The sequence below is a fragment of the Festucalex cinctus genome, chromosome 15 (assembly GCF_051991245.1).
Source record: "Festucalex cinctus isolate MCC-2025b chromosome 15, RoL_Fcin_1.0, whole genome shotgun sequence".
Classification (NCBI taxonomy): Eukaryota; Metazoa; Chordata; class Actinopteri; order Syngnathiformes; family Syngnathidae; genus Festucalex; species Festucalex cinctus.
Window position 1 is genome coordinate 3,882,501 of NC_135425.1, and position 12,500 is coordinate 3,895,000.

The window sequence follows — 12,500 nt, forward strand, 5'->3', positions numbered from 1 at the left end:
CTATCTCTAAAGGAGAGCCCGGACACCCTGCGGAGGAAACTCATTTCGGCCGCTTGTATTGGCGATCTTTCGGTCACGACACACAGCTCGTGACCATAGGTGAGTGTCGGAACGTAGATCAACCGGTAAATCGAGAGCTTCGCCTTTTGGCTCAGCTCTCTCTTCACTACAACGGACCGATACAGAGTCTGCATCACTGCAGACGCTGCACCGATCCACCTGTCGTTCTCCCGCTCCATCCTGCCCTCACTCGTGAACAAGCAAACAAACAAACTCCTCCAATTGGGGCAGGATCTCATCCCCGACCCGGAGAGGACACGCCACCCTTTTCCGACTGAGGACCATGGTCTCGGATTTGGAGGTGCTGATCTTCATCCCAACCGCTTCACACTCGGCTGCGAACCGCTCCAATGAGAGTTGGAGATCACGGCTTGATGAAGCCAACAGCACCACATCATCTGCAAAGAGCAGAGATGCAATGCTGAGGCCACCAAACCGGACACCCTCAACGCCTCGGCTGCGCCTAGAAATCCTGTCCATAAAAGTTATGAACAGAATCAGTGACAAAGGGCAACCTTGGCGGAGTCCAAACCTCACTGGAAACGAATCCGACTTACTGCCGGAAATGCGGACCAAACTCTGGCAGTGTTGTACAGGGACCGAACAGCCCGTATCAGGGGGTTCGCTACCCCATACTCCTGAAGCACCCCCCACTCGACTCCCCGAGGGACACGGTCGAACACCTTCTCCAAATCCACAAAACACATGTGGACTGGTTGAGTGAACTCCCACGCACCCTCGAAGATCCTGCGGAGGGTGTAGAGCTGGTCCACTGTTCCACGGCCAGGACGAAAAGCACACTGCTCCTCCTGAATCCGAGATTCGACTTCCCGACAGACCCTCCTCTCCAGCACCCCTGAATAGACCTTACCAGGGAGGCTGAGGAGTGTGATCCCTCTGTAGTTGGAACACACCATCCGGTCCCCCTTCTTAAAAAAGGGGGACCACCACCCCGATCTACCAATCCAGGGGCACTGTCCCCGATGTCCACACGATGTTGTAGAGGCGTGTCAACCACAACAGCCCCACAACATCCAGAGTCTTTAGGAACTCCGGGCGGATCTCATCCACCCCCGGGGCCCTGCCACTGAGGAGCTTTCCAACCACTTCAGTGACTTCGACCCCAGAGATAGGAGAGCCCACCTCAGAGTCCCCAGACTCTGCTTCCTCAAAAGAAGACGTGTCGGTGGAATTGAGGAGGTCTTCGAAGTATTCCCCCCACTGCTTCACGACGTCCCGAGTCGAGGTCAGCAGCACCCACTATACACAGTGTTAATGGTGCACCGCTTTCCTCCCCTGAGACGCCGGATGGCGGACCAGAATTTCTTCGAAGCCGTCCAGAAGTCGTTTTCCATGGCCTCCTCGAACTCCTCCCATGCCAGAGTTTTTGCCTCAGCAACCACCGAAGCCGCGTTCCGCTTGGCCATCCGGTACCTGTCAGCTGCCTCCGGAGTCCCACAGGCCAAATAGGCCCGATAGGACTCCTTCTTCAGCTTGACGGCATCCCTTACCACTGGTGTCCACCAGCGGGTTGGAGGATTGCCGCCACGACAGGCACCGACCACCTTACGGCCACAGCTCCGATCGGCCGCCTCAACAATGGAGGCGCGGAACATGGCCCATTCGGACTCAATGTCCCCCGCCTCCCCCGAGACAAGGGAGAAGCTCTGCCGGAGGTGGCCATTGAAACTCTTTCTGACAATGGATTCCGCCAGACGTTCCCAGCAAACCCTCACAATACGTTTGGGTCTGCCAGGTCGGACCGGCATCTTCCCCCACCATCGGAGCCAACACACCACCAGGTGGTGATCAGTTGACAGCTCCGCCCCTCTCTTCACCCGAGTGTCCAAAACATGCGGCCGCGAATCCTATGACACGACGACAAAGTCGATCATCGAACTGCGGCCTAGGGTGTCCTGGTGCCAAGTGCACATATGGAGACCCTTATGTTTGAACATGGTGTTCGTTATGGACAATCCGTGACGAGCACAGAAGTCCAATAACAGAACACCGCTCGGGTTCCGATCGGGGGGGCCGTTCCTCCCAATCACGCCCCTCCAGGTCTCACTGTCATTGCCCACATGAGCGTTGAAGTCCCCCAGCAGGACGAGGGAGTCCCCAGGGGGAGCGCTCTCCAGCACACCCTCCAGGGACTCCAAAAAGGGTGGGTACTCTGAACTGCTGTTTGGTGCATATGCACAAAACAACAGTCAGGACCCGTCCCCACCACCCGAAGGCGGAGGGAGGCTACCCTCTCGTCTACCGGGGTGAACCCCAACGTTCTGGCGCCGAGCCGGGGGGCAATAAGTATGCCCACACCTGCTCTACGCTCTGCTCAGCTGAGATAGGCGCCAGCACCCCCCACGACCCTTGTGAGGAATAAGCGGTCAAGAAGATGGATGGATGGATGGATATTAGTGCTGTCAAACGATTACAATTTTTAATCTGATTAATCACACTTTTTAATTTTGATTAATCACGATTAATCAGCTAAATTACTTGCGTATTCGCGTAAAATAAAATAAATACAAAACACCGTAATATTTTGACATTGTAACGATTATCGTCCGGTTGTAAATTTTTGCAACCTCAGTTCCAAAGGAACTCTACTCCTGTGTTCTGGACATGCCATCGTGGGGGGTGGGGAGGACAAGAACATCCCCCCAAAACAGCCACACATGTTCTTACTGACACGCGCACACGCACACAAGTCAGAACAGTAAAGGCCTTCTTAGAAACTTGACTGTCTTATTTTGCAACAGAACAATGAATTATGAAATGTTATGTTTGCCATTTGTGAAATGTTGACTCCATGAAATGTCATGAAAATGTTCCATTGCAGTGGCAGATTCTCCACTAAACTTTCATGTGTATGCACGTTTCAACAGTGTAAGCTAGGTAACATTTCATTTGAGGTATTCAATTGTACGTGTTGCATTGATTGAATTTTGACCTTAGAATTTCGGTAAACATGGGATCCAGATTCAATCTGATTAGTCTCTACCAAAACCCTCTCCAAGCTGGTAACTTTCCACTTTGGTCTTACCGGACCCCTGGTGTGGAGGCCGCCACCCGCCCAATTTAAAAGCACGCTCCCTGCTTGCTTCATGTTCTTTTCGCTGCTCTTTTGGCTCTGCTGCTCTGCTCTTTTGGGCCCATGGCCCTTCTGTTCCTGCTCTCCCCGGCTGCTGCCCCCCCCCCCCCCCCCCCCCCCCCACTCTCTATTGGGCGCGGCTGCCAGACAAAGGGCTAGTACACGGCTCGTGGGACCACCAGCACACGGCTTGCGTGACCACCGCATGTGCCGAACGAACCCACGGAACCATCGCTTTTTGTGACAGGTGCAGCGAAACACGCTGCTTTTTGTCCCTGCACAGGCTCAAATGGATGGTGCCTTTCTAGGCACCCTGAGGCCTCAACCAAAAAGGGCCTCTTCCCACCCAGCAGGTTGACCCCGTGAAGCTCAGTTGGCCAGCCGGACGAATTCTGCTCCTCCTCTGAACTGAACCTTCTTCATCCCTTCTTCAAACGGGCTTGGCGAGTCTCCATCCAGGGTCCTGCTTCTCAGACCAACACCACTGTAAGTGCAACTTGGCAGACCTTCGCCAGATAGTACAAATTGGTGCAAACTAAGTTGATTGTGGGTCCCATGTTGGTTTGATTTAAGCAATCCATCACCTTGGTTAAGACCGTTTCTCTTTTCTTGTTTTCTTTTCCTTTGATGATTTCATTACTTTAGTTCTCGTTTTATTTCCTATCATAGTAGTTAGTTTTGCTTCTTTAAAGTTCTAAGTAGATTTTCCCACCTAGGTTAGAGAATAAACGTGCACAAAACTCAAAACCTGTTTTTACTGTGTGTGTGTTTCATCAATTTATAGTGACCTCTAAGCTGAACAAAGAACTCACAAAATTGTAGTAAGGGAACAACCTTCATTTTAATGACTGATTCAACGAGGTTCTCATCTGTTATCCTGATAAAATGATCAAAAAGAGACGTGGTGCTCCGCAGGCAAGCTCAACTTAATTTAAACATTAAGTTTGAGTTTCCTTCAATTAATGAGCCAATTGATTATTAATTTAATAATTAACAATTATTGATTTAATAATTAATTGGACTGATTTCCCTTATAACATTAACGCATTTTATCATTTCAGTCACTTGCAAACATTGATTAAATGCATGTACGCAATTGCATGCCCTGCGTGTATTGCTCAAAACCTAACATCATCATATCAATTGGGTGCAATTCAGCAATTATTAATTAATGAAACGCGAATTACTTTTGTTTTATCTAAAGTCCCATCGGGGTGTTTTTTAAAGCGAAATTTACCACCGAGCACACCAACTGGAGTCACCCCGCTCATCTTGGAACAACAAGCATAGGAAATGCCGTGCATTGACCTGCGCAGCCTTCAATGTAACCATCCGTGGTTAGGTTCAAGGCTCAAGTGCGGTCCAAAAAAATTAGTGCGATTAATCTGCGTTAATACGTGATTAATGCGACAATTTTCTGTGATTAATTAATCTATTAACGCTTTAACTTTGACAGGCCTAATACATATGTATGTATGTATATATATATATATATATATATATATATATATATATATATATATATATATATATATATATATATACATATATATATGTATATTATTATTATTATATTATTATGTTATATCATATATATAATATAATGTTATATATGTAATTATTATTGTATATTATTATATAATTATTATAATATAACTTAAAAACGATTGCCGTCATTTATACACAGATTTTCGTGGACGAGTCCTAAATTACGGAGCTCAATTATAATCATATTGTTCCGAAAAATAACACAAATGCAAATGGAACACGGCAACACTGAGTTCTGGATGTGTTAAATCTACCTGTTTTGCATATATATTGTTCCCAGAATGCATTGTGTGGCGCAGTTAATGACGTTTCAGGCGGTTAATCCTTGACCTTCTATTTGTGTTACCAGCACGATAATGTACGATAATATCGGTGGCCGATAATTATGGGCAATTATCAACCAATTTGACATCAAACAGATAAAACAGATAATAGAGAAATCTGCCGATAATTAGCGCCAATTTGATTTCATACAGATAAACCAGATAATAAAGAAATTCAGCAATAATTCTAGACATGCCACGTTGGTACATCTGTTGTGGTTGTGACTCATATCAATAAAATTCAGCTTCATGGTGCTTGACATACATTGAAACATTGTGCAAAATTTATACTGTGTTTCAATGTATTTCTTAGACTTATAATATGACTCGAAAGCATATTTGTATTAAAGTTAATTTTGCAAAGAATTATCGGCTTACTTATCAGTTATCGATATCGGCACTTCAAAATTATTGGTTTATCGGTATCGGTTGAAAATAGCATTATTGTGCATCCCTAGTTACCAGTAATTGAATTTGTGTCATCTTTAACATGTTTGTCAGTCTATGATTAAAAAAATACATAAATAATTAAACCATAAGTTTAAGTTGTGTAAAATAATGACATCCAGGACGATGCCCCGTACAAGTTGCATTGCTCATCTGAGGACAGCTTGTGAAATTACAATTTTATGTTTTGATTGTGGCTGGATGATTAATTAGTCCGACATTACATTTTTTTTTTTTTTTTTTTACTTTACAAAGTAATCTCGTGGGCCGGATTAAACCCCTTTGAGGGTCTGATCCGGCCCATAGGCCGTATGTTTGGCACCCCTGCTATAGACTCTAAAAATCGCTGGGTAAAATACAACTATGCAAACAAAATTGATAAGGATGCAGATGTTTACCTGTTTGAAAAGTTGAAGCTGGATGGCATTCTGAAGGAAGTCTCTCATGGCACCCAATCGATGGTTTACAAAGGTTTCCTCATTAAATGTTATTGGTTCACCCTAACAATACAGAAAGACACATTAACTCATTTGCTCCCAAAGACGTGTTTATTTGTTTTGGTTATTTGGTTTGGTTGTTTGTATTTTTTATGTTAGAGCAGCGTTTGAGGCTTTGATGCAGCCTCTGACCTGAAGAGGTCGCTTAAAGCAATGGTAGTTATTACAAAATTCGGCCATCAGGTGGCAGCAGAGTATAAGAGATCAACCAGGCCTACGTTGCGACAAGCTCTTTTTCCCCAATGTTTTTGACACATTTGTGAATAATGATGAAACTTGTCTATATTCTAATGCTAATTGCTGCAAAACGGAAACAGATACAAATGTACTGTTTTTTTTCCTGATGAAAGAAGAGACTCTAAACTTTCTTTTGTTAGGTTCCATGTTTTTATAGCAGTAGAAGAAAATATTCTATGGGCCTTGCAAAAATCAGTCCAAATCCAGTAAAACAGGAAACAGGGTTGCTTCAGTAAAAACGGCTGGGAGTAAATGAGTTAAAAGTAAAGGGTTAGTTAGCATAGTTTGCGCATAGTTTACGCACTTCCCACATTTGCACAACGAGTTTGCGCAATTTGGACGGTGTCGTGCCGACTTGGGCACGCCATATAAAAAGGGGGCCTCCCCAACCCAGTTGCATACCCGTTGGCTGTCAGGTTCCGAGGTGGCCGCCGCTGGCATCGGCGTGGGGAGGGGTGTCCCCGCGCCGGCCGCGGCCCCGGGCCGGGACCAAGGTTGAGTGGACGTGGGGAAGCGGGGGAGTGCAAACCGAGCCGGCCGGCCCGCGACCCCGAGGCTGGGCGGTCGGAGCTCCCGCGAGCGTCCGACCCTCCGTGGCCGCGCGCCTTCGGCCTCTCGTTCGAAGGCGCCTCCGCCCATGCGGGCTCGCTCGTCCTCTCTCTCCGGTAATGATCCTTCCGCAGGTTCACCCACGGAAACCTTGTTAAACTTCCTCTAGTATAGTCAAGTTTGATCGTCTTCTCGGCACGCCGCAGGCGCCGGGGAGGGCCCATCCGAGGCGCGCACTGCCACGCACTGGCTCGCATCCTTCCCACATCGTCCCAACGAGTTCACGAACAGTTTGCGCATAGTTCACGACCCAGTCGCGAAATTTTGAATATTTCAAAATTTTTGCCCCGACATGGCACGCAGTCGCGACGGGTTTACGCACACTTCACGCCACTTTACGACTAGTTCGCACACTGGCACGATTCGAGTCGTGCCAATTCGTGCCACAAAATCATGCAAGTGTCAAGGCGCCTTTACTCACTTGTGTTCAAGTCACTAGCGCTACTCTATAAACAAACATGGCCTTTGGCTATCAAACGTCATAGTATAACTAGCAATATCAGGCATGAAAACAGGTCACGGGGGTAGAAGGCGAGAAGCACGGCTGCACTGGGACCAAAATGCATCGTGTTTAATCTTATTTTGATAAAACACAAAAGATAATCTGTCTTCTTTCATGAAGAACAAAAGAAATCAGTGAACAATGACTGTTGATATGCTGAAATCAGAGGTTTTGGACAATTCTAAATTAAAAAATAAAATAAAATAATGGCTCCAAACGATTACCTGTACTCGATTATTAAAATAGCTGTCGATTAATCTGATAATTTTGACAGCTCTAGAGAGAAGCCTTAAGATGTTGGTCATACGCCAGGCCAAATATTGTAACTTTTCGGCAAAGGGCGTGGCCAGTATGGTGCCGCAAAATCTGATGAGTCATATTGACAATAAAAGCCACTTTAACTTGACCAAATGATCCTATCTTCTCAAAAATTCACACATTTGATGAGTCCAGTCCTGAAGACATCTTCAAACTTATATTTCATCGTAGTGATAGCGCCACCTACTGGCAATTTTTTTTCCGTATGATTTTTCTTCAACATTTTTCTCCAGCCACGTTAACTGGATCTAACTCTATGGAGTAAGATCAATGTCAAAAAGACGTATGTGTGATTAATGATTCGTACCCGTAATAGTAGCAATCCGTGTGTTTTCAATGTTTCATGTGAGTACAAATCAAACTTGCGAGGGTCTGAATTCCTTTCTTTGTGACTACAAATTTAAAACCCGTGAGTGTAAAATATTTTCTCACTTCTACGACTACGAAGCTTCACTACGCACGAGTTCACGGCTGTGCACGAATCTCTTCCGTGGATTGCGTTTTACAAGTACGAATCTCAACATGCATATTTGGATGATGTCACAGCTGGATACACGGCAAGTCACAGAAAAAAAAACTAGTCGAGCTGCGATTCTTCCGCCCGCGCATGCGTCGTCAAGTAAAGAACGAAGATGGCGGACAGTAGCGTGAAGGACATAGCTTGCAACTGAGCATTTTTCGGTCTAAAAGTAAAAATGACTTACAATGTAAGCATTTTTAGACGCCTAAGCGTATTTATAGACATCTAAAGTTAGACGTTTGCTAGATGTTTAAATAACCGCTAACGTATACCAAATTTAAACTCCGTTCCAGAATGTCGTACAGGCATAAGGATATTCTAACAGATCCAGTCATTACAATCTATATTCACAACAAACCTATATCAAAGGATATTAAAGTTGTTAAAATTGAATGTTAAATAAGGTTGTCTAAAACAGGGATCAAATTTAACCTGTGATCCTTACCTTGATGTAGGTGCAGGATATTATGACAATTTACATAATGTGTTTTTGGAACTTTTAAAAAGGTTTCAGTTATGATTATTTTACCACTGGATATAAATACATCTCTTGATGTTGACAATATGATGTTTTTTTTTTTTCAAATATCCTACCATCGCAAACATGAACGTGAAAATATATTAATTTCTTCACACATTTATAAACATATTGCAATGAAATAACATAATAGGTACCAATATAATATATATATATATATATATATATATATATATATATATATATATATATATATATATATATATATATATATATATATGTATTTTAATTGGGGTCTCAAAATCTCAAAATCTAATACACAAAATTAGGAAAAAATAGTTTTAAAATAAAAAATAAAAAATCCAGACTACCTACCTGGGATGCATATATAGTGGTACCTCTATTTATGAAAACAATTGGTTCTGGAAGAAAGTTCTTAAGTAGAACATTTTGTAAGTAGAGACGCATTTTCCATGTAAATGCCCTAATCCGTTGCAAGCATAAAAATGCATCAAAACATGTAACAAATACGTTACAATAAGATTATTGCACAATAAATGAGTTGTGCATAATGTAAAAAACAAAGAATAGAGTAAAGAATAAAAATGATGACATTTACCTTTTTAACTGCTGTCCTCTTCGTTTTTTGCCCTCTTTGGTTCATGTTCTCTTTGTGTTTTTGCCTGGTGTTTTGTAAAGAACTGATCCAATGATGTTTGTTTTTGAACAATCTTGTTTTTTTGTTTTGTTTTTTTTATTTTTTTTTATTTATCGCTCACTCACTCACTCACTCACGCTTACATCATGTAAGCCGCACATCATCTCCCGATGGCAAGTGACAGTTCAACTCCTCCACCTGAAGCCCTTGTTTTTTTTTTGTTTTTTTTTGTTTTTTTTTAACAATCCTTCGAAAACGTAGTGAGCGATCGGCCGAATGGTGAACACTTTTTCTGGGTGCTTCTTTTCAATAAATTCCGAAACGTGATGGAAACTTCAGGCATTTTTTCCCCCCCCCCCAAAAAAAGGCCCATCTCGTCGCAATTAAAAGCTTACTGTGCAACGTAGCCTTCCTCAATCACCAATTGTTTGAATTTTTGCACAAATTCGTCGGCCGTTAGTTAATACATTTACCTAAAACTATCTAAACACCTCATGGCCGGAGGGGCGAATGACGAGGACGCTACATAGACACATACTATTCTGTATCTATGGTCACATACGGTACAGGTCCCTCTTAGCCAATGGGATGCCAGGAAGATGCCAGTAATAGCCAATGGTCGAGCAGCTCTAAGTATGTTGCGTTCAGGAATCTCTGGGAGCTGCGAGTAGCGGCCCATACTGTAGTTTTACCTTTCGTATCCTGAAACTTCTTTCTTAACAAGAGGCAATATTTTCCTGTTGAGGAGTTTCGTAACTTGAAAATTTCTTATGAAGGGGTTCGTAAGTAGAGGAACCACTGTAATTCTCAAAACAAATAGAAATTGCAAGTAAATAAAAATACACATAAACAATCTGTTACATTCCTTTCCTCTGGTGTCACATGATTACTAATGCGCAAAAAGTGTTTCCATTACACTTTTGCGAAATACTTCTATTTCGACCACTGCACATGCTAGGGGTGCAACCGTACAGGTAGCCCACGGTACGGTCCGTACCTCGGTTTTTGGGCCACGGTTTTGGTTCGGTTTCGCTACGTGATTTGTACATAAAGAGAACAATTTTTTCCCCCCAAAATTCACTTTATTTTGCTTCTCAGCAAAAATTGCATTGTGTAACGAGTTTTAACACTATGCGGTAGTATAATATATGTATACAAAATAATAATAATAATAATGATAATATACAAAAAATTCCGTGTACATTGGGGCAATGACGCTGGAAATACTTGTTCATGTTGCTCGTGTTTCCTTTAACCCATTTTAGCCAGTAGCGAATTGCCGTGGGATCTTATGACTTTTACCACATAAAAGTGGCCATTTTTCAAAAATGTTCCTTGTACCTAACCCTAACCATGACTTTATACTTCAAACGTGGAAAAAAATGAAAAAACATTAACGTTCATCAGTCATTTGAGCTTTTTCTATGTGTACTGAGAATTCCTACTGTGTGTGGTCATTAAACGCACCATTGCAGAATGTGAGCGTGTTCTGGCTTTTCTTTTGTTTATCATAAATATTCATTTTCTTGTTACAAAACCTTGTTGTAAAACTCAAAAACACGTGTCTTCTTCATGCCTTTATTGAAAAACGAACTCACGGCAGGGGATAAAAAAAAAGTTCAGTGGTAACAACTACTTTGACACAAGACCGGGGAGGGCGGATGTGTTATTTGTTTAGTTTTGTTCTCGTCTCTTTGCTGTTGATGGCCAGCGCAGATTCATGGGAGTCGTGGATTGGATGGCGGTAATGGGGAGCTGGGTTCTTCGAGCCAGTGGTGACGGATGAAGCGCGGCGTCAGTCGGCGTTATTTGTTTCATTGCTCTCGCGGGTCTATGTCGCCTTCACGTGTGTGTGTCCTGATGCATTTTTCCCCGGCTTGGGGAACGAGGGTTGGTGTTGACAGGGCAGAGTGCGTGTCCGCTTTCCACGTTGAGGCGTGCGGCCGTGCTGAGCCCGGCTCGGAAGGCCAACTTTCCCTCGCTCGCTCAGTGGTGGCAACACTCCCGTTCAACATGGATTCACGTATCCAACATGTTACAAGCAACGTTTACAGACAGTAAAATTTCTGTTCGCCGTTTTCACTCCCTCGTCAACGTATTCGATACGGAAGCCGAAATTATTCCACACCACTTCTTCAAACTTTGATCTGTCAACTCCACAGCTCACGCTTGTTTTTCCACGTCTGTGTGAGGGGGCAAGTGGGCGGAACCGCATCACTGACTGGACATTAGCTCGCGGGGAAGGCACGGCTGCCTCGGCTTGCACGCGCACACACAGTGGCGTGCAAGCGCCAATAAATACAAAATTAGTTCTGGACCAAAAACCCGCGGTCCATAAGGGTGTATTGTCCCGCACAGGGCGGACCAAACGGTCCGGTCCAAGACCGAGAACCGTTGCATCCCTAGTACATGCACCCCGGTATATAACTATATTGCGGCACATAAATTCTTGTCACCATGCATTAAATATGTGATCTGCATTGTGAAATGTAGCAAGTTACTGACCAACTCAATCTGAAGAGCATTTCTGTAGCTGCCAAATAGAGCTGCCTGACTCTTGAGGAAGGCACGGGCCACACCATCGCCTCGGCTTGTTGAAAACTTCCTCAGTCGACTTCTTAGACATGAAACCTAATGGAACAATGCAAATAAAATTATTAACTGATCGTGAGTGTGCATGACTGTTGGCTTGCGTGCGCAGTTCAGATAATGGATGAATGGATGGCTATTAGCTATATTGAAACTGATTGTCATTAGTTAACAGGTACAATGCAGAAAGACTGAAACTCATCAAGAGATTCTGATCATGAGTTAGTGGTGATTAGTTGTGTACTGCAACTGTGTAATAACCTCCTTCAATCTTTCCAAGCTTTTTAAAAAAAATAAATAAATACTTGCACATTGGAATTGATTTTTTATTTTTTTGAGTATGGCAGAACAAAACTTTACATAGGCCTATGGATTTTGTTTTTGTTTTCTGCCAGTCCTGATGTATATTCAAAATTTCATGAGTTTTCCCCAGTGTTTAGAAAACCCATATCAGCATCGTTTTTCTTGGCAAACAGCGCATAACCAAGCAACAGCTTGCGGCAAAGGAAAAAGTTAGCTTTTACTTTTCATCAGCAACATCTTTCGAAGAAATACCCAAAGTTTCAAGTTAGTCAGACAAAATCTGTGGGAGGAGTCCTTCAAAATGTTACCCCTTTTAA

The 12,500-nt window shown here is 43.4% G+C and overlaps 2 protein-coding genes across 9 annotated transcripts in view; one reads left to right on the plus strand and one right to left on the minus strand.

Annotated features, from left to right (window-relative positions):
* The window catches only part of dennd1a (DENN/MADD domain containing 1A), a 348,715-nt gene that overhangs the window by 58,935 nt on the left and 277,280 nt on the right, over nucleotides 1-12,500 (minus strand). For all 8 annotated transcript variants that reach the window (XM_077498538.1, XM_077498537.1, XM_077498536.1 and 5 more), the window contains 2 exons: nucleotides 11,797-11,922; nucleotides 5,871-5,972 (listed from right to left, as the gene is read on the minus strand). In XM_077498538.1, the coding sequence (XP_077354664.1) occupies nucleotides 5,871-5,972; nucleotides 11,797-11,922 (228 nt within the window). The remainder of the gene's footprint in view (nucleotides 1-5,870; nucleotides 5,973-11,796; nucleotides 11,923-12,500) is intronic.
* LOC144002880 (uncharacterized) overlaps nucleotides 1-12,500 on the plus strand; it is a 98,030-nt gene that overhangs the window by 35,375 nt on the left and 50,155 nt on the right. The window lies entirely within an intron of this gene.